The following is a 22,167-nucleotide window of genomic DNA, read 5'->3' as shown; positions in this document are numbered from 1 at the left end:
CAGCGGGTCCAACCCCTACGCCCGCAACCGGCCTCCCTTCGGCCCCCAGGGCTACACCCAGCCGGGACCTGGCTACCGGTAAGGAGGTGCCGCCGGACACGGGCGACTGGCACGTACGATTCCATCCCGACAGACTCCAGGATTTTTAAATGAGAATCCGAAACTGTAATGAGGCAAAACCATAGCTGTTAATTAAACTCTGCTGGGGGGAGGGGAACGACCAAAGGAGTCTTTCCTGCTTTAAATTGTATCTGCTTCCTAGTTTAATTTGGGGCCGGGCCGTTTTTGGGAAACACTACCTAAATGTCTGTGAAGTGATCGACACTCTAGCTTGCCTTGTTTGAAGGGTACGAAGATGCTGGTCGGAAGCTTAGCCCACTTATCAGGCTTGTTTTTACTAATACCGTGATGTACTAAATTAGATTCATTCTGGAGGTAAAACTAGACATGATGTATCATAAATTGTAATGCTCACATGGAAAACTAATAAAAACCCTGAATCTATTAAATGCCTGATCCTGATTTTAGAATTTAGCACCGTTTTCTTGTTCGGTATTACCTAAGAGAAGCGTGCGTGCTGGCTGTACGGGTACCGAGGTAAAGATCAGCGGTGCTCGGGTTTGTAGAAGAGACAGATTTTTAGGTGTGTAAATGGCGGAATGTTGCGAATACAGCTTGCTTTTGCAGAGGTTACGCCGCAGTAGATGGTTTTGCACTGTCTGCTGTTAGCAACTGCCAAGTAACCCTTCTACCAAACGAGTAAGAACCGATACATCAAACCTCGGAGCCCCCTACCAATTTCACTTTTGACGAGGGTGGGGGGAGAATCGGTTTGTTGGTTGAAAATGTAAGCCAAATACGTATTTTTAAAAAAGAACTCTTAAAAAGGAACAGCTTTCCACAGGTTCTTTGCCACCCAGAAAAACGTGGGAGTGCAATTCTAGCGACTCGATCTTGAGCCAAGAAAAAGCAGATCAAGAGCTGTAACAAAGTCAATTAGACCATATAACAGCAGAGGGCAAAACGTTCTCCCAGTTAATATTTTCCACCCTAGGGATTCTAGGAATACATAAAACTAAGTAGGGAATAAAAAAAATGAACTGGAGCAAGCTGCTTGAACTCTCATGAAGACAAATTAGGAAATAAAGCGAGCGAAAATATTCCTGCCTTCAGCATCCTTAAACATTGCTGCTCCCAGGTCAGCCGCGCTCTCCAGTAAAAGCCACAGCTGTAACTCCTGCCGTCTGTGCTCTGGCCAGACCGAACGCGTCAGGTGTTCGCCGCGCCGCTGAACACGGGCCTGTTTCAGAACAAACTGCTTCCTGAAATAAGAGCATTTGCCACAGGAACGAATGCGTGTTTTCATGTAAAACACTAAGAAAAACACTTGATTAAAAAATACTTTATTAGGAGTACAGTGTACCTGCAGTGTACTTTATAAGGCATTTTCTATAAAGGGCTATTTCTACTATATATATCTGGGTGTTCCTGTTCATGTTTTCTCAATACATTAGTAATGTAATGAATAACACCTTTAAAAAAAAAACCCCGACATCTCTTTATTTAGTTCATAAATGTTCAAGCAGTACAACAAGTAGCTTTGGGAGAGGTTTTAATCAAAGTTACCGTAAAGCAGTTTTAAAGTTCAGTCACCACTATTTCCCCTTTGTCCCCAATGAACAATGCTTTAAACCACTTTTTTTTTTAAATAAAATAAACCTGATCGTGCTGTTGTAAGTAGCTTATTTTTTCCCCGTTTCATTTGTCTTTCCAAGTCCCCCTGCACTGTAGGTGGGCTTTTGAACCGGCAAGTCTCGGTCTCTGAACACTGCGTCGTCGTGCAAAGCCACAGCAGCGGAGGCCGGTTTCATTCTCTTACCCCGCGTAGGTATGATGTACCTGTCCGCTTTAACCGGAGGAAGCCCAGCCCACCAACCAGCCGCTGCCAAGCTCAGGGGACTGGCTCTGGCTCCCTCGCGGCAGGCTGCACCTACTGGCCTGCTGGAGCTGAAGCATTTGAAAACAAACATGGAAAAAAACCCCACTGACCTGATCGTTTAAAGCTGCACGTATAGCAACCTACCTCAGCTATACGTTTTGGCGGGAGTATGGGCTGTTTGTACACGGAAGGAGAAGGCGGTTCAAGTTTACTGGTTGCAGGATACTAAAAATTGTAGGGGCTTTTCTATAATTTATGACTGGGGAGACACTACAGATCTATCTGGACAGGTAGCTTATGGCACTTGTAAGAAGACCAGTGACTATTTAAAAACTAACGCACGTTGCATTCCATGACCAGCTCTGCCATAACTGTGCCTTAAACATTTATTACAACATTGTGATAAATAATATACACACCGTATCTTTTAAAATACCATATAAACTGTACCTCAAGAATAGGGAGCCAGCTTCCCTATACATTATCCTACAACATGTCCCTAGCCTGTTTGGGATTTTTTTTAATCTAAAAACAAATTTGTAAAACTGGATAACTACAGTAAGCAGCCTACGCTATTACACAATTAATGCAGTATTGGCATTAGACTTGTATAAACCCTCGCACATCAGCAAACGTATTGAAGTGCCAGGCATACCATAAACACTTCCACCTTTGAGCCTGCGTTGGGCAGTCGGACGGGGGCGGTAAGTGCTGGGCCTTTTCACCGAGTTCATGTCGCATCTACCATTTCCCAGGTATTGACGTTCCACACTCGTACCAGCGAACATAGTTAATGTGAGTCTCCCCGCCTATTTTTCCAAATTTGACAGGTTCCTGACGAACTGCCCTGAAAAATCCTGGAAGAGAGAAGAGTCTTGCTTGCGCGAAGCCCTCAGGCAGTACCTTCCGTTGATTTCCCTGTGAAGGCTGTACACAGTTCAGCTAATGGCTAAGCTAGTCACTACGCTGTCAAGCCATCTGCCACAAGCAGGTCTGTTTGCTGCCCCTGCGTACCGGTTGGCGCTCTGAAGCAGCTGGCGTTTGTCCACCCAGCCCAAACAAAAGCAGGAGCGCGTGGCGTTGCCGCAGCCCAGACCAGGAGAGGTGAACCCTGCCTCCCCTTGAGACTCGTGGTCCCAGCACCAGCCCGTGGGTGGTGGCTGGCCGGGCGAGGCCGGTGTCCCCTCCTTCCCCCCCCCTCCGGCTGCTGCTGGGGTCTTCTTTAAACAGGAGGTTGTTCCTCCTTGCAAAGTTACAGTGATTAAGTGGTCCCCGCTGCAGTAGCCTTAACGTTCCAGCGAACCTAAATAAAACTTGGCGGTTGGGGATGTTTCACGCTTATCTCCCCCTCCCCAAGGGAAAGGTCATCCTCCTGCTTTAAATCTGTTCTGTGTGACAATACCCCTGCTTCCCATTCAAACAGTTAACATCAAGTCAAAAATTACCGTGAGCAATCAGTGCTGAATCCAGCCTGATCATCAGAAATGTATGTGTGGCTAAAGCATGCATGTGTGCACACGCACATAAATACTGTTCTGCAACTAATACGCAACAGCAGTCACGATGCCATCCCTGCACTTCAGGTCAAATATACGTGGTTAATTCCGGTTTGAACAGAACTGAACTTGCTGAGCAGCAATGGACAGTCTGTTCTTTCCTCTGTTCAGTTCACTTACTAGAAATAGAAGCTACAGAAAGGTGGGGGCTTTTTCTGTTTGATTGTTTTGTTGGTTTTTTTTTTGTTTTTGTTTTTCTAACAAGGAATGTAGCTCATGAATCCACTCAGTTAAAGCCAGTCGCTGAAAACAAATCGGTTTTAGCTGTCTTTTAAGCTGGGGTGGCAAGCTTTTTATGTAAAAGGTGTGGGGTTTTTTTATTTTTAAAATCTTTTTTAAAAAGTGAATCTGGTACACCTGAGAGGTCTGCTGTCCTGGCAACGCGAAATTGGATTCAGACAATCCCTTACACAAACAAAATACCATTACAAATGGACAACGCTGACCGGGAAAGGAAAAGCAAAGCTCTCTTTAAAGAAAAAAAAATAATCACATAAGCAAACACCTTTCAGATCGTTCACCTACTTTGTTTTCAGAGAAACTTGTGAAAGATTTAGGCACTTCACTTTAATCTCCCACACCTACCTCACTCACTGCATTTCTGTACTTCTGTACAGTGTTTTGCAAATGAAGCGCTACAGCCAGGAAGGTTTGGTCAACACACTGAAATTGTACTGAAAACCGTTTTGGTATTTTTCTCGGTAAAATATTCCATGACACACTCAGCATGCCCGCGTGTACCAATACAGCCTGCCTTCTTACCCCACAAGGGAAAGGAATACCTCACACTGGCACTGCCGCCAACAGCCGAGGCAGGAGTTCAGCCGACAGAAGTACAATTTTCTTATGCTCGAGCCTCAGCAACATGTGAAAAATAGTCAGGCAGGTCACAGCTGCATTTAGGACATCCAGTCCCATGCCCACTTAGGCCAGACTGGAATTCTAGGCACCCGGTTCAAATAAGTGCACACAGAATTACTGCAGCATGAATTATATTTTCCAGTAATAAGTTTTTAGTTTCTCATTAGCGCTAAACAAAGCTGTTTAATGCCCAACGGATGATTTACTGCACTTTAAATCAACCTTGCTAGTTTGAACGTAACACTTCGTGCCTCTCTGCAAACTCAAATCTGTGGTTGGGTTTAAAAATGTAATACCAACCGTGAATAATCTGTTGGAATGATTTAAACAGGAGAGAGGCTGTTTACTGCCCAACAGAACCCGAGTCATAACCTTCTTGTAAGAAGTCATTGCTCATCTTCAAAAACTTCTCGACTCTTTTCTGCCTGCAGCCGGCAGTCCCTTTCCATCGCCCACCTCAGCAGTGGGCGCTGAATCCACTGGCAGGAAAAAGAAACACACAAACAAAGGAATTGCCGAGGTTTGCTACAGAGACAGGCGTAAGGAATTACCATCTTTGACTGGTAGATCTTCTTGCTGTCCTGTCCTTCCATCTAAGAATGAGTCTACAAATTGGCAGTGATCTTCTCCGTGGCCCCTCTGGTCTCCTATGTTATAAAATTTTCCTGAAAGCAAAGAAGCGGCAAAGTTGAAAATCCATACCCAGTTTAGTGAGGGCTATTGCCAAAATCCACCAGAGGCAACGGGCAACGCTCTTCGCTCTGTGGGGAAGCCAAGGTGAATGCTACGATTCTTTTCCTCTCAGGACCCCTAGCTGTAACTTGAACATTATGTGCATACTCCAAGTACAGGGCTCATGGCTGTAGACAAAAGTGCCCCATTCCTGGCCAAAATCCATGCCTCGATGTATTTTTTTTCTCCTCCCTACATTTCATACAGTAACTGAAATTCTGTTCTTACCTAGACCCTCACCCTGACGGTATCAAACACGAGGTAAGTTTTGCCAGTGATTTGAACGGAAGGCAGGTTTGGTTCCCTGTCAGGAACCCCCCAGTACCTTCAAAGACATTTTTATAGACCACCTCGTAACACAGCCAAGGCCTGTTTTATAAATCATCATCTTTTTACAACATGTATGTGCAAGTGATATCCTTTAACAAATAGATGACCTCGGTATAGTAACTGCTTATCCAGAGCATGAAGTGTGCCCGTGTGTTTATTTGCAGGATTGCTTAACAGGACACTTTTCTGCAACTGAGTAGAAAACAAGGTCTCAAGTGCCCGACGCAGCGTGAGCTGACGTTACGGGCTGTGCTCGTTCTGTTAACAAGAGGACTCGCAGTGAAGGAGCTTTGACAGAGAGATGTTTTTACTTACTGATTTGATTTGCAAGCCATTAGTAAAATTCGGTTCAGAAGATGGAGAAAAGCATGCTACGTTCTCTTCCCGAGCCTTGGCAGGAAACTTTCAGATAAACTTACTGTTTTTTCTAAACTCCTTTCACAGCACTTGTTCTTAACATGTTCAACCTTTGGTTGTGAGGTTGAAAGGAAAGGTGAGAACATTTAGAAATAGGCTCAGTACTCGGGTATAAGCCAAGCGGAAAGTCCAGTTACTCATTAGATGTTGGGTGTCCTGTAGCCTTGCATCTGTGCCAGTCTGGCCATTTGAGAGATGGTGAGGTGGCTTATAATACTGCTCCCGAAAGTGCAATTAATAGAAGAGCAGCCTACCAATAAACTCTCTCATATTTTTGTGATCTGATCAATACTCACCAAAAATTCTCACCTCCACTTGACAGTCTCTGTGCATGCAGTTCTTCTCTAGCTTTAGAAAATTATTTATTACTATCTAGTTTTGGCTTGCAGGCATGTTTTTTCCATAAGGAGAACTGGTCAGAGGGAGTTCCTCTCAGCAATTTTTTTGTCTGAAATTAAGAACATTGAGGCTGCCCAAAACAGCATTTTTTTTTTTTCCATGGCTGTTGAAGGTCACACTTAGAATTTTTTTTTTTCCTCCCCTCAATAAATACTTATTTTTAGGTAGCCTGCTTGTCTGGAATGCCTACAGTGACTGCTCTGGAGGACTGTTAAATGAGGTCAGCAGTAGATGCTGGTTTATAGAACAGTCCTGGCATGTGTAACGTAGATCAGTTTTTCTTCATGAGAGACAGAATGACAGAGATATTTTTATGTTTTTATGGCTAACAGTAACTTTCCGATACACACATACTCCTCTGGCCCACAGCATAACCTACGCATAATTCAGACAATCGCTATACATAAACTAGCAGCATTCTCAGTGACTATTAAATTCTTACTGCCCGATTCTTTCCATAAGAAAGGAGCACGCTTAAAAACATTTAGCTAACAAATGACTAGATCAATCTTTCTCTTTTGGGGATAGCAAGTCTAGCATAAAGTAAATTATTTTTCTTCCCAGTGTTCCCTTATGGGTGGTCTTCAGAAAATTAGATACCATCTTTGTTTCACACATTGTGAATTCTGCAACGCTAGCAGTATAAATTCATGCTAAAGACCAGCATGCGAAGATACAGTTGTTGGCTGCCTAATACAACAGCATCTGTACAATGCACCCAAATTTCAAGATCATTACGCTGCTTAAACATGCTTCGGAAGATGTTTTCTCTGTAAGGTGGAACTCGGACCTCAGCGCAGCCCTTCACTACCGGCACACGTCGCCCAGCTGGCTGGTGCTAGCAGATACACTTCCACTGGCCTCGGGGCCACGATGAGACAAGGCGTGACAGTGAAACACATCAGAACGGCGTTTGGCTTCAAATTGGAAGCCTTCTCACTCTCATATAGAGGCCCGCGCCATGACAGTCTCGCTTCGGAAACGGGGGAAAAGCAGCTTTGCGTCTACATAAATATTTCAGTTCTTCCAAATATTGTGACAACTGGTCAGCACCGGTTCTAACAATTCAAGTGCAAGAACCAGGCTTAGCAAGTATAATGAATACAATGTGGCTACCATCATCTTTCTCCAGCCAAGTTAAATCACCGCCCTTCCAGCAAGAACGAAAACAATCTAATGAAAATAGGAAAATGGGCTCCTGATATATTAAACTTTTCTTCTAAGATTGAAGTAGCTTTCACTGCAGTGTTAATTCACTTGATTTAGGGCTGAAGTCTAGTCCTGCTAGATTAGCACTGCTATTTCCTCTGCTGGCTGGTTTTGTGATACCCTATGCCTCGTTGCCAGTGTTTGTCATTTGATCACAGCTGGCTAGTACAGCAGCAGTTGAATGAATGATACCTCTGTTCAAAATAGCCTCTTCTATTCACGTAATTGCCAAGGTATTATTTACGTATGAGGTATTGTACTTACTACTGACGACAGGGCTTTCCTTCCTTGTCTGCTCATGGGAGAATGGTGCCGGGTGCAAGGCCGGGCAGCTTAAAATTATGTCGGCATGGGCTGCCCTACGCTCCCCTGCTCTTTTCTTCCCACGTTCCTACCTACAGAGACCAGAGCCCTGCTCCTGCGAGGTGCCGAGCTCTGAGATGGGGCAACTTTGGGTTATGAAAGTTGATTCTTTCAGCCACAGTTTCTCCTAGTTAAGTCAATCCAATGGGACGAACATACTGCCTAACTTGCACTCAAAAGACATTTCCCATACACAGTTGTATCATACTCTTTGTGCTCTGGATGCCATACTAACGCCATGGTGATAGAGTTGTCCATGCAACTCTGATAAAAGACCTCATACAGAAGAAAGCCAGGAGCTTGGGATGGATTATAAGAAGATAGTGTATTTCTAAATATAGCTTGTACAATCTACATGAGACACAAGGTTCTGCTTAACTATCAGGTAACTGAAAAACACTTTTTACAGGCTGTTTCCCCAGCTTACACACAGCATATGTCACTTGATTCAGGTCTTAAATACATCACACTCTAGTGACCTTAAGATACTGAACAAAACTCGAGAAGATAAGGCCAGGAGGCTGCTGTTAGCAATAAAACTTAATACAAAAAACAGAAGAGGGGGGAAGAGATTATAAGCAAGAATGGGGAATGTGAAAACAAAACAAAAATGTCAAAGCAGGTGAGTAAAACCTGTTGGCTAGAGTTGAAGTCATGTGTTTATAAGCCTCACCGTAACGAAGCAACCAGATGTTTACCAAATGGGATGGGAATGACTGAGTCTAATCCTGGTCTAAAATTAGGTCCTAATCCTCTGATTAGAGAATTATTCCAGTCTATCCTTTAAATGCAAATTTGGCACTGTTACAATATATGCTATTCGCTGGCAGAGACCTGAACTTTATAAATTTTCTGTATGACTCTCAGGATACTAACAAGTACTTAAAATCAGATGATCACCACAGGGAAGTAACTCTTGAGTCTGAAAATTCAGTATCAAACACATCAATGATTACTGAGCACAAGCAGATTACTGTTTATGATTAATCTCTCTATGGACTGGATTAAACATACCTGATCACACTTCAACAGAGCTCGTCTTGTTAAAACTCTTAGTTCTGGAATGTCTCTTACCTGTAAGTGAATCACTGAGGTATATCTTGTATCTCAAAGAATTACACAGCTGCACACCTACGAACTTCTTATACCAAGTCCTCTTTACATATTGTTTCCCTTTGCATTCTGAATAGGTGTCCGAATTGAATGGGATTTCAGTCCAGATAGCGTCCTTTCCCACTGCAGGAGAGGAAGAAAGAGACTGAAGTATGATGCTGCATACAAAATTATGTACAACAAATATATTCAAATAAATAGAATTAGAAACCTTGATGGAGCAGAATGCACCATGGCACCAGTCGCCTGCATTTTGACTGTGAAAGAGATTTCAGGGAAGCACCGAAGGTTGCAGATATAATTGATGCAGTGAACTGCTTCTGCTCTCTGTGTGTGGTGCCAGTTTGGACTAAGCTCATTCTCGGACCTTTTTAGGGGGACAATTTATCTGTGTGTGGGCCATACTCTCGTTTACAACATGTGTGATACAGTCACTGTTTTACAGTGGGTTCAAGCCAGGACAGTCGACTCGAGCAAACTGTATGTGATTTAACAAAAATACACATAAAAATCGTCATGAATTATGTGGAAAGAAATGGTGTCTCAGTGTTTGTCAGTCATGTCCATTGCAAATGCAAAAAGCAGCCCAATTTGCTTGAGCAATCTCAGCTGTTCTTCAAAAGCTCAGTCCACTTCCCACCAAAGACAGCAAGAGTCTTTTAAGTGGCCTAAAACAGAGCTGGATCGAGCCTTCAGGAGCAGAAAGTTTTTCTACAACACAATGGCAGATAAATGGTATCCTCCGACTTGTGCTCTGTTAACTCACTTAAGAAGTGTGGAGTAGCTTATTCATTTTACAGAGCTTTCTTTTGCTTCAATGACAAGGCCGAGAAAATATGAGGCTGTCCTTGGCTCATTTGTGTACATTGGTCTGAAGCCATCCCAGCTGCCATGGGAGCACCACATCACGTTGATTGCGTTCCGCTCAGGTAAACAAGCAGCCTGGCATGAATTCCTTACCAGGGGTATGGGTGGAAGGAGTGAAATCATGTGTGGATGCTGTTTGATTCCATAACTCATTTAGTTGGTGCAGTACAGCCACCCTCCTTGTAAAATTATGCTATCCCATCTCTGAAAAAAAATCCTGATCAGAAGACACTATACTATACATAAAAGGCTTACCTGAAATTGGCTCACTCACTCTTGGGTCCGCTGGGGGAAGAAAACAAACATTCAATCAGACACTGTAAAATGAACTTGCCCAATATTTCAATGGAAAAGCATTGGTAAGTGATTTTCTACAGTTGACATAAGCTGTAATTTGTGAAACAGAAAGAGTTTTGGAAGCAAAGTTCACTTTTGTATTAAATTAAATTAAAAGAAATATATTTCTTATGTGCAACTGCAGTACCAATGAGCTTTTAAAAATTTTACTTATGGGCCAATACCTGTCAAACACAGTTCTAGTAAAAACAAGAGTTTAAACCTGTAACCAGCAAACCCCAGTTCTACTGCATCTTTTTAAAAATTTCAATTTCAAAACTTAAATAATAAAAAGGACCCCTCTGTAATACTTGCCACACAAAACTTGGCAATGAAAGCCCAAAAGTGAGAAATGGATGTGTGCAATTAAGAAAAAATAAAATTGACCGCCTAGTCCAAGCTAAATAGGACACAGAACATAAGCCTTGTCATTCATGAAAACTGCACTTGGCATAAATATTTTTTCAGTTTTAACAATCTAGGATTACAAAGAGTGTATTCACAGTTTTTAAATATGTGTGGCATAGCCTGAACTCCTCCCTGACTAATCCCTCGCTCAGCCAAAACTCTCATCCATCAGTGACAGCACTTAGATGAGGACTATTCTATTATTACATCTGGCTGAAAACGCAGATTGAGAAAGTCCTTTTAAAAACGCTAAATCCATTTTGTGTTTTATATGGTCCCTAAGTACGATCAAGCAATAAACACTTCTACACAAAAGATGGTGTCTTGCTTGTATAAAGTCAACAAGTCAGCTGTAGTTAGTCTCATGGGGAACTGGAATAGGGAAAGCAGAGGCACTCTGATTCTCACCTCTGAGTCAGATAGGACTTGGGAACCGATCAATAGTCAAAATAGGCTTGTATACACCTCTCTGACAGTTTCACAGGAGAGTAAACAGGATGGAAGAGGACACACTGGGACATCGACTTTTCCCAACTGCTATTTCTCAATCCTTATTTCAGCCAAAAGACATCGCTATTATACAGCAGCCTTATTGAACAGGTAGCAAAAGTGCCTATAAACACACCAGCCCAAAGAAAAAACCTCATGTTCCCCATCCAGAAGTCATTAATGAGTTTGAGAGATACAAAAAGGTCAGGAATATTAATCTTAAATGACTGAGCCTTCTCTAAGGATACAGTTAGTTTCTTCATCGTGAACACCAGATCAACTCTCTGTGCTCCTGTTCTTTTCTCCTGCAGTCTGGCCATCTTACATCCTCACACAACATAGCCCTGATCTCAGGCTGAGCTTCCAGGCACTACCGTAACATGCTCAGCAGTAAAAAGCCAATCTGGAGACAGTAAAGAGCAAGACCAAACGCACAAAAAGAAGCAAGAGATCCTTTCATACATCCTACAAACATGGATACTAGAGCCACTGTAAATGATGGTCGGACCTTTGGAAGTTCTTACCTGATTCAGTACTGAATGCCACAACATTGCTACTTGGACCTTCACCAAGAGGGTTTCTAGGTTTCACGTGGAATTCATAACTGGGGAATAAAATAGAAGAGATGAAAGTTTTGCAAACCAAGGATTCTTGCAGAGTATGGAGCAAGCAAACTGCCAACACACACCTCGGTGCTACTCGCCTCCTGGAGAAGAACAAAAAGGCCTCATTTCTTGCTCTGAAAACACTGAGACATTCTTAGTCCTAACTGCATAAGGCCTCTCTGAACACATAATTTACCAGTCCTTTTGATGATTCTTTGCACACATACTATTAATGTTTGATTTAATGCACCACTGGTTTAAGCCTGTCTCCTCTCACACATGCAGTTTCAGTTCTGGCAAAGGGAGTGGTTCAGGTGAGGTCAGAAGCAATCTGATTGCTTATCAGAGATTGAGTAAAGCACATTGCTATTTATTTGCACATTTTTCATTCATAAGAACACAAACCTCCAATTCAATGCCTCTCAGGCCCACCAACAGCGACAGACAGGGCCAGTGGTGAAACACAGGGCATGTCTTCCAGGACAGGAGCTCAGCCAAGGCAAAGATCCAATTGCTTGAATATATGTTAATAGTAAATATATGAAGTGGTGAAAAGATATTGTGCAGCGTCTCTTTCTTATCGTTTCATAGTAATGTTGCACAACACCAGTCTGTATTGTAGTTATCTCCTGATCCCTCTTCATCACAGCTGTGTTGGGAACCAAACACCATGCTATGAAAACGGAACAAGATTGAAGGAAAAAATCCAAGCCAGGCTCCTCTGCTTAGGCCTCTCCCACCCCTCAGTACTTGACTAACAGTGATGGACAGGCAAGACAAGGTGATTTCTAACTCTGCAGCTCAGCCGAAACTTATACTTTCAATTAGAAGCTCTAGGCAAACAGCTATTGAAAGACAGTTGCAAACCTAAAAATGTTACACAGAAGACACCAGACGGATGAGGCAGGAAAGAGAGTTACAAGGGTGGACGCTGGACACAGCTAGGATCTTACATCAAGGGCCGAGCTAGGAACAGACTCTCTATTTCCTTCCTCCCAGCACACACTATCCCAGCAAGCCACTTCCCAGCTCTCCTGGCCCCAGGCTGGCAGCACCTGGGAATTTCTCACTGCTCAGCAATGGCTCAGTGCCTCCCTGTAGGACCTGCATGCCCTCCATGCCAAAGCACCCTGATGAGTAGTGTGTATACAACCAGTCAACAGCACGCTCTTCATGCCTTCCCCACGAGCTATAGGCAATAATCTGTCCCACGCGTGCCACCTACAGAGAGACTTTTCATATGCTTTGAGTGTATATATGGTGAATGTCTCTTAACACAGAGCGTTTTTTCATCAGCGAGAGAGATCCATAGGGCACGAGTCAAAAGGACTGTAGGCCTGGAAAATGGGCCCTAACTTAGAGACTAAACACAGAGCAAAATGAGAATCCCAGAAGTGGGCAATTAAACATCCAGCTCTTGACTCGTGAAGGATCACTTACCAATGATAACTTGGTAGCTCATGACTATAACATAGCGTTGTAATGTATGGCTGAAATTGTTTCCAAACAGCAATTTTCTGAAGAAAAAAACATACCACACTCTGCACGGTTGGAAATTTGTAAACTTCATTTGCAAGTCCCTACAAGAGACAGAATAATTCAATCCAAACTTTGGATTACCTCTCATTGCTTCTTGGCTCCTGCAAAACCTGAACAGCTCGCTAATTAACCTCAGTGGACTAATCATGCAGTACCAAGCAACTGTTTTCCATCCACAGTACTTCTAGGACAATATTTAACTTTGAAATTGCTTACATAAGCAATTGCCTTTATTTCTAGGGTTTTCTTTCCTTTTTTAAGCAAAATACTTACAAAGATTGGTATGCTGAACAGATGCATTGTGGATAATTCGTGGATATTTCTAAGTGAAACATGGGCTTGTTTTGAGCTCTGAAAAGTCTATTTGGAGTAATCTTAACATTTATTCAAACATGCTGCAAGACCATTTTGAGCAACTGACATTACCCTACTGTAGGAGGGAGACATTAAATAAATAATAAATTAAATAGTAAGTTCTAGACACAAAATCTTCTTCACGATCAACTTCAAATTGTTTAAACAAATACATGCTTTTAAAAATTGGATCTGAGCAGTTAATGTTCACACTGGGCATGTGGTACAGTAACTTTTTTGGTCAAGAAGTATTCTCATCTGGTGGGAAAGGTCGTTATCCAGAGAACTGTAGCAGAGCAGTTGGAGATTCCTTCTGAAGAATCACTGAAGCATAAATGAAGATTTGCTCGTACATTGGGTTTTTTTAAAGTAATAGCTAGAAGATACATTTTGGACAATGTACAAATTAATGCATGCCTAGAGATAAAAGACTCCAAAGAAGTTTTCCTGCTTCCTTCACAGCAGGAACACCTTATCTAGAGCTATTGTAATTTTGATCATTGATAGCTCAACATGGTATGTTCCATTGCTTTACTGGGAGTTTATGGTTTGACCTTATGGATGATAATAATCTGTTTATGTCCCTTTGTATGAAATCAAAAGGGAAATATGAAGAGCACTGCTTAGGATTCCTGACCTAGAGTTTTTTTGATTCCATAGGATTGGCTACAAGGAAAGGACAAAAACTGAGTAGGTGAAATGCTCTTACGGAACTGGACTGGGCAGCCACAGGGACTCGGAAAGTAATGACGCAGCCAAGTGTGAACTGAAGATAAAGGTCTACAGTCAGCATATCTGGATCTCACCTGAATATGTAAGGGTTTCACAGATTTTGCAAGCTGGATTTACATGCCTCTGTCAGGCAGAAAATTACAAGCTGGACAAGGTGGTGGAGAATTTTGAAATAAATTTAAGTATTTTCCTGATTTTTGTACAAATATATTGTCCCCAAGAGCTGCTATGCCCTACTTTGAGTTGCATCAGGCAACATTCTTCATAGGAAACAGTCCTGTTCCGAAAATACTTAAGTCAATTAACTTGGACCCATCAATTCTCTAACTCCATAAAAAGACCAAAACAAGAACTGAAGACTAAATATTTTCCAAGCAGTGTTTTTCAAATTGTGGTCTAGGGACCACTAGGATCTCTGCAAAAGATCAAACCACAGTTGGGAAAATTATGGCAAGATTGAAATAAAGAACAAAAGTCTATGCATAGAGATTTCAGCTCATGTAAACTTATAAACAATATTGGACAAAAGGACAGTAGTAAAGAAATGTTCAAAGTTTAGCTTAGTCAATTAGGGGAGCCTCCTATTAATAATGTTAAAGAGCAGATTTTAAAAACTAAAATATATACAATTCTACAGTTTTGTGGTAGGTGTTTTTACAGGTGCCCAAGCACCACAGGCTCCTTTCCTCTGCCAAATTCAATCCTGAAACAGTAACAGTGCTGCAATAGTACAAGAACAACAAACAACCACTTTCGGAGATGAAGAGAAGTAACTAGTTGACTGAAAACTGAAAGGGAGAGAAAGGAAAATTTAGACTGAGCTCACGATTTGATAGAGTTTACAGATCTAACTGTAATTTTAAAGCCATGGTGTGGCTCTCTTCATAGAAAACCATTTAAAGTCTCCCTTTTTGTGTGTCAGGTGAAAGATCTGAAAAATAAAAATAAAATGGTGAAAAAAAAGGTACCTGCTGCGATCTTATGCACTTCTATACGAACCCAAGGGAGGAGAAAAAATGCTTAGAGGTTCAAGACAGTATGTAGGGCAAAGTTAATAAAGGGAAATAGGAAAGTTATATAATGATTAGCCCATGTCCACCTCTTAGCTAGACTTATTCATGAGAAACTGGAGTCTATATTCCGTCTTTATATCTGTGTGCCTATGATGCCAAAAACTCTGTTACCCAATATATGCAGCAATCTTAACATGTGTCACATCTCTAAGATCTTAAGATTGCTATCCTACAAACTTTGGAGACTAGGCCTCCCAAATCCTCCCAAACTGCATAAGACCATCAAAGTCCTTGTGCAGATTAAATGGACTTGACTTACAGTAATTACTGTGCAGAGCATATTTTTCCACCATAGGAAATCGCTATTCCACATGGAACTTTGGCAGAGGCAGCTCCTGCATTCTTCAAATCATGCAAAAGGAGAAGATTGAAGATTGCAGAACTGAAAATAGGTGAAGAGAGATTTTCACCACAATAGAAGGACTGGAGCAGCTGAGTACTGCCCTGGGACTTCAGGTCAATTGCTGGGGAGATGCTGGTGGTTAGATGACAATCATGCAGGACTGTCTCAATGTACAGAGCTTCTCTGTCTCTGCAGAGTGTGGTTGGATAGCAGTATGGTCAGACATAGCAAATAAAACTAGGTTTAAGAGATAGAAACGAAAAAAGAAAGAAAGAAAAAAAAGTGCTGGGCTTGTTTGAGGAGTCTTTCTCCTAATCAGGTTGGAAGAAGGGCTGAGAGAAATGGGAAATGCTTACCCATGAACCCTGACATCAACAGCTATTTAGTACAAAAATCTGTTACTTTTGTAATAAAGAGTACAAAAAACTCCAGCATTTTTCTGCCACTTTCTGCATTTTTCTGCATTGCAACTTTCACTGTAGTTCTCATCTCTTCACCCTTGCTGTTAACAAAAGCTAAGCTCTTTGCATTGGTAGATTTTTTTTCTTGTATGCGATTAGCATATTTTGGATGCTAACTGCTGGTGGGACACATCCTTTAATGGCTACCTGAACTTCCCCAGAGCTATTTGGCACATCTCTGACTGCAGTCTTACTACCTTCCAATTACTGCCAACACAGACATGCATGAGAACTGTTTTCAACAATGTTCTGTCTCTTTTTTGAAGGCTTGTATAGAAATTAGTGCTGCAAAGTTTCCTGGACACTAGTGGTATGTGCTATGAACTTAATTGACCTTAAACAAACCACCAGAATGAAAGAGGAAATGTACACCTAATAAAAAAAAAATATTTCAAGATAGGGCAGGGATACAGAAATAAGAACTACATATTTTGGCAGAGAAACCAGCAGAAATAGCAGAAAAAGTCAAAATGATACTATATCAGATGACTGGAAGACTTAAAAAAAAATTAATTTTAAGAAGTTAGAAAACTCCAAAACTAGTAAAAAACCCCACCCCTAAAATTCCTTTGGAAATGGGAAAATAGACTTGGAAGCAAAAAAATAACAACATCTGCATTTAATATTCTAGGCTAGGAAAGGTCCAAGAAAAAAATGCAGGTCAGTGAAACCGATTTTAACAAAGGAGAAGATGCAGATGAGCACCATCATTACTACACAGGGGACAGAATGAAGAAAACAAAAACCAGAGTAAGCCCATTTCTATCTCAAGCCTCTCAAGGTTTATTACAAACAAGCACCTCAAGGAAGGAAATACTGAAAATTGTGGATAATGACCTTACCTTGACTCACACATGGGAGATCTTGCTTGACTATTATCATAGGAGAAGTTACTGCAATACTTTCTTTTTAAGGGCAGTTTTTAATGTAAAACTAAGAATAGATAGAAAGCTCAGACTCCTGGGTGTGCCAATGAAACTAGGAGTTCCAGCGTGAGCAGCCTTGTAAGTAAACTCAAAAACAAGGGACCTGTGTGACAAGTTAGAGGGAATATTACAGATCTCACTCCTCAAATGACTGCTTGGAAGCTAGGCCGTAATTGCTTTGACCAAAACAATCAGTCTTGTTTGGCTTTGATTGTTTTCCAAGTGGAATAAATGGTATGTTTCTCAAAAAAACAGTGACAGTTTTCTCAGTATAAAGATTGCAGAATTTCCACGTGGAGGATGAAAAATTAAATTGACAGATGAGTTCATACTAGCGCATCCCTTTCTCTCATTTCTCTTTGCTAAGAAATGAATGACATTTGCATTAACATATAAAACCGCCTCGGCCTGCATTAAAAAAAAATGGGTGAAACTGAGATTTACAAGATCAGAAACTACCCCTAAGATACAATCATACAATAATTTAGGTTGGAAGGGACCTATGAAGGTCATCTGGTCCAGGCCCCTTTTCACGACAGGGCTGACTTAAAAGGGCCAACGACATTAGGTTGCTTAGGGTCCATCAACAAGCACAGTAGTTACAGACGCTCACTGCTTGAACAACGGAGTAAAAACTGAGTAACTTAGTTCAGGCTAACTAGAAGAAAAAAGGATGAATGGAATTTGGCTATTTCACTCATTTAACAAGTGAAGGACTAATTGAAGGATAAAGATGGCAAAAACTGCACAAAATTTGGTGTGTGTTTAAGTGTGATACTGAAAAGAGGGCTGAGTGAAATGTGACCTGGATGTACTCTAAAATTCTTGGAAATAATGTAAAGGGTAACAAAACCCGACTACAGCATAAAGTTGTAATCAACAGCTGCGTATATGTGATTACTAGATCACAGAAGCACATCTATAATAGAAATGATTAAGCAGAAGACATTCATAAAACAAGAGAAAGTATTCCTCTTCAGGCACCAGTTATATCCAATTAACTATCTGTATAAGAAGGACATATATAGTTATCTAGCTCACATAGCATAACCACACTACATGCTTTGAGAGATTTCAGGTAAAAGTTACAATCAAAAGCAAAATATCTGATGAAACTAAATAGAATTCTAGATTGGACCCAGACAGCAGGTTAGTGCCAGGAACAGCAGCAGTTTCAAGAACTCTGACCAACCAAATAATGGATATCAAGATTTGAACTTTCCAGAATACTTAAACTATCAGAATTTTTCTAAGATATGATAGTGAAATACTGCAAGCACCGTATTTGGCAATTCTCCAAGTGAAAAAGAGGCCAACATAGTCATCCTATAAGGAAAAATCCTTCAAATGAATGTGATGTTGTCAACTGTCAGGCATGCCTTACTATGAGGGAATGGCATGGATACAATGTGCCTTTTCCTGGGCAAAAAAACATAGGGATCTCAGTGCTCCAATAAAATCACATTGTACAGGAGCCTTTGGAACCTTTTTTTTGTTTAAAAAAATCAAGCAGTTGTGTTGGAAAGCAGCTGACTGCACCCCACATTTATTTAAACGTGTATGTCCTCACAGTTAGACAGATTTTCAAATCACTATTTTACTTTCATCTCAGAGTCTCGATGTCTTGCAATCAAGTCACCAAGAACACATAAAGCTGGCATATATATTATAAGACAAATAAGAGATACGACAAACTGCCATAATACATACAACTTTATTTGTTTAAAAGTAACCCTCACAAGTTGTTGCATGCCTATGAAAGTCCATTTTCATTTCCATATTATCATGGTATGAGTCTGTTAAAACCAAATACTCGATAACCGTACTGAAAGTCCGAACTCCTTTTCTTTTTCAGCCAGTGCATTTTTTTCTGGATCTATTCACTTTTCAGACAGCTAAATGGACACACAGAATGCTACATGATAATCCTATGATTCAGAGAAATTTGTATCCCATTTAACTTCTATGTTTGTACTTACTGACAGTTGCAGTCACACATGTAATTTTTTTTTATGAGAGACTGTAAGAGTCTCTCATTGCTGCCTCCCTAACACCGTCCAAATTTCTTAAATATTCAAAGTCTGGCCATTAGCTCCTAATCTTTAAAAGCTGCCTTGTCAAAAGGCCAGCTCAAAGGAAGAGGGGTGTCTGGCTGACTTCAGAGCTTTCCAGAGGTGTAGCAGTATGACCTATTTGAAAGAAGAATGTAAAAGAGAAAAGCAAACAAACAGCATGATCTGACAGGCTCGGATGCACCCAGTTTTTCCCTGCTGCTTGTTCTGCCCCTTCACACTGAGGAGCTGTTTGTCTTGCTTCCCTCCTGCTGGATGTGGGCGATTAACTCTTTAGCTTCTGGGCTAACCAACATATCCTACGCGATTTACCTCAACAGGATGATAGACCTTGGGCAACGTGACTGCAGACCATCTTTGTCATGTACTGCTCTTCAAGAGCATACATCTGGAGAATTACAGGCTTGAACTGTCTTGCTGCTACAGGATCTTTCTAGTATAAATTTACCCATGGAGGCTGAGATACCACATTCACAAACATTTTTATTCCTTTTGGAAAGTGTTTGTTTAGGTCTGTCTGGTTTAGATCCCTCCTGAACTGTCTTCAGCTCTGGAAGCACTGAACCTTCAGAGCAGCATAGGGGATTCACACAGCCTCACTGATGGCTTCAGGAAAGCTGGAAAAAATAGACTCTCAAATTCAGCTTGTCAGCTTCTCCAAAGTGTTTCAAGGCCAAGAGGTTCTTCCCCAGTTAATCCACCTTCTGCTACTGAGCATCTCTCTTTCCATATGCTTGCTGGTAGTTTTGTAAATGTTGATCATTTGCAAGAGGGATTTCTTTTTCTCTTCCAAGTTTCTTTTCCAGCTCCACCTCTTCTACAGCTCTTTCCTTTAAGGCTAGTTATGGAAAAGTCTGCTTCCCAGTCTTAATGTATTACTTGATGAATTTGCAGACATTTCAGGGAGTCTGTTAATTAATTTATTGAGCTGCGTTTCGTTGTCTCTCTTCCTCCTATGTTCAGTCAGTTTTGTGCTCAGGTCCATTTTCTTCATCTAGTAAGCAATCAGCTCCTGACAGACCAGAGACTTTTATTACGGACATATGACATTCCTTGGAACACTGATACTGTCTATGTGATGCCAGCTGTCTTAATCACTTTCTTATTTTCCCTGAATTTAGTGTGCCAACAAGCCTGAGTTCAAACGATAACAGCAGCAATTTCTTGTGCTTCTGCCAAAGCTCTCAAGGTGTCCTCAAAATTAGGAAACACACATTTTGAAATGGGTGTTTAATCAAAAAGAGCCACTCTGAGAAGGCTTTACATCCTTTAAATCCTCTGAGACTCGAGGGACATGCACCACTGCAATTTATATCAAAGGTTTTCAATTTTGGGTGATGGTCTCCTGAATCCAGAAAGACTTTCACTGTCTTTCCCTTTTGAGGCTGGGGGGAGGATAATAGCCACCATCCCATAAGGGAAAAATTATCCCTTTATGTCTTAAGTCAGCCTCCACCAGTCAGTACTGATCTCATATCTAGCTTCTTGTAACAAAACCCACGCTCCAAAAGATGGCGTTTCTCCATGGTCTTTGGTCTGCTCTTGCTTACCAAAACCAGAAAGTCCTCTCATAGGATTGACAGAATCGTTACTAATTAAAGTTAAAAACCATCATATCTGCTTCTGCATAGCTCCTGCCTTCCTTATGACCTTTCCAATGGTTCTAGCTGGGTCTGCCTGCCTCCCTCTTGCTTCCTTTCTGAACAAAGAGCAGTCTAAAAATGCTTTTCTCTTTTGGCCATCTGGACATTGCTCTCAGCATCCAGAAGTTTTCTTTGCTTCCATGTCTTTTCTACACTTAACCAAATCCATCCCATTTCTGTCACCATATGTGACACGAAGAGTTCGAGTGTATAGTGGAAGAGAATCTCATTAATAACACACAGTTCTTTTCAAGGATGCAACTGTATTACTTCAAAGCAGAACTGAAATGAAAACACAAACAGCATAGCCTGTCAAGTTTAGCAGCACCTACTGCCTTTCTTAGTCGCTACTCCAGAAATATACTGTCTCTTCCAAGCCTTCTCAACTGATTGAGGCAGAGATTGAGGAAACTGATGCTTGGTCTCCAGTTGTATTGCTAACATACCCTAATTGCCTCCTAACAAGACAGAACAACACAGCTGCAGTTCACCCTTTCACAAGCCACATGCCTTTAAGAAATAACAGAGATATTCTTGATGCAATACACAGCAATTCTAGCCCATCTTACAAGTTTTGGAGTCTCTCAAAGAAGCTCTTTTTGGGTATGAAAATTCCCCCTAGCCTTTCCTTTCCAATTCCCTTCCTTTCCCCTCCGCTTTCTGCAATAGTTCCTCATTCCTCCTCCTTGGAGCTGCAGGTCACAAGTACATAAGCTAAGAACCGGCACCCCAGATTAAACCACACATTGCCTAAAAATAAAGGTTCAAGATGGGTTCTATGCAGAATTTTGTGCTGTGTTACCAATTTAAGGATAATAACAGAAAATGGCAGTTTATCTGAAACAGAAAAATCCAGTTACCAAAGCCAAATGGATGGTCTTAGAGGAAAAAAACGTGTCATTCATTAACTTTCTGATGCAATCAATAAGCAACACAAACAAAGGACAAGTGGTTTTCTCCCTGCTCTGAATTTTACCACAAAAAAGACGAATAATTTTTGATGACTTTTGTTTTTTTAAAAGAATGATAATGCTTATTTGGACTAGTTGCATGAGATGTATGCCATCAACTGGTATTCACTGACCCATTTTTAACTTGCCAGCTGTTGCGAGACACTGAAAGAAAACTATATATACAGGACAAATGTATCTTTCCTCTCCATGGTGCAATGCAATAGTCAAGCTTTGTACAGTTGCCCAGCTTGCATTCCAGTATTTGAATGAACATCCGTCTAAATAAGCAAGCAGTCTACATCAGTTGTCCCAAGCATCCTTAAACCCCAGAGAGAGACAACTGTACATATAAATCTTGATCTCACATATCAGGTTAATATTTCTTGTGTTCACCTTGTTTCTTTATCTGCTAAATTCAAGAGATTTTTTGATAAAAAGCAGTACATT

General features: G+C 41.2%; 2 protein-coding genes across 2 annotated transcripts in view; one reads left to right on the top strand and one right to left on the bottom strand.

Moving 5' to 3' along the window:
• Positions 1 to 522, top strand: part of TFG (TRK-fused gene) — a 23,233-nt gene extending 22,711 nt beyond the window's left edge. Inside the window, exon 9 of the mRNA XM_009324031.1 lies at positions 4 to 522. Coding sequence (XP_009322306.1) covers positions 4 to 82 — 79 coding nt within the window. The 3' untranslated portion in view covers positions 83 to 522. The remainder of the gene's footprint in view (positions 1 to 3) is intronic.
• A 926-nt stretch (positions 523 to 1,448) lies between these two features.
• ABI3BP (ABI family, member 3 (NESH) binding protein) overlaps positions 1,449 to 22,167 on the bottom strand; it is a 153,518-nt gene continuing 132,799 nt past the window's right edge. The window contains exons 48-52 of the mRNA XM_009324030.1: positions 11,544 to 11,623; positions 10,042 to 10,071; positions 8,881 to 9,042; positions 4,908 to 5,021; positions 1,449 to 2,796 (exon numbers count right to left, since the gene is read on the bottom strand). Of these exons, the coding sequence (XP_009322305.1) occupies positions 2,681 to 2,796; positions 4,908 to 5,021; positions 8,881 to 9,042; positions 10,042 to 10,071; positions 11,544 to 11,623 (502 nt within the window). The 3' untranslated portion in view covers positions 1,449 to 2,680. The remainder of the gene's footprint in view (positions 2,797 to 4,907; positions 5,022 to 8,880; positions 9,043 to 10,041; positions 10,072 to 11,543; positions 11,624 to 22,167) is intronic.

Source organism: Pygoscelis adeliae, unplaced genomic scaffold, assembly GCF_000699105.1.
Source record: "Pygoscelis adeliae isolate BGI_AS28 unplaced genomic scaffold, ASM69910v1 Scaffold55, whole genome shotgun sequence".
NCBI classification, from domain to species: Eukaryota; Metazoa; Chordata; class Aves; order Sphenisciformes; family Spheniscidae; genus Pygoscelis; species Pygoscelis adeliae.
Note: the sequence above shows the minus strand (reverse complement) of the source record. Positions and strands in the feature narration are given on the sequence as shown.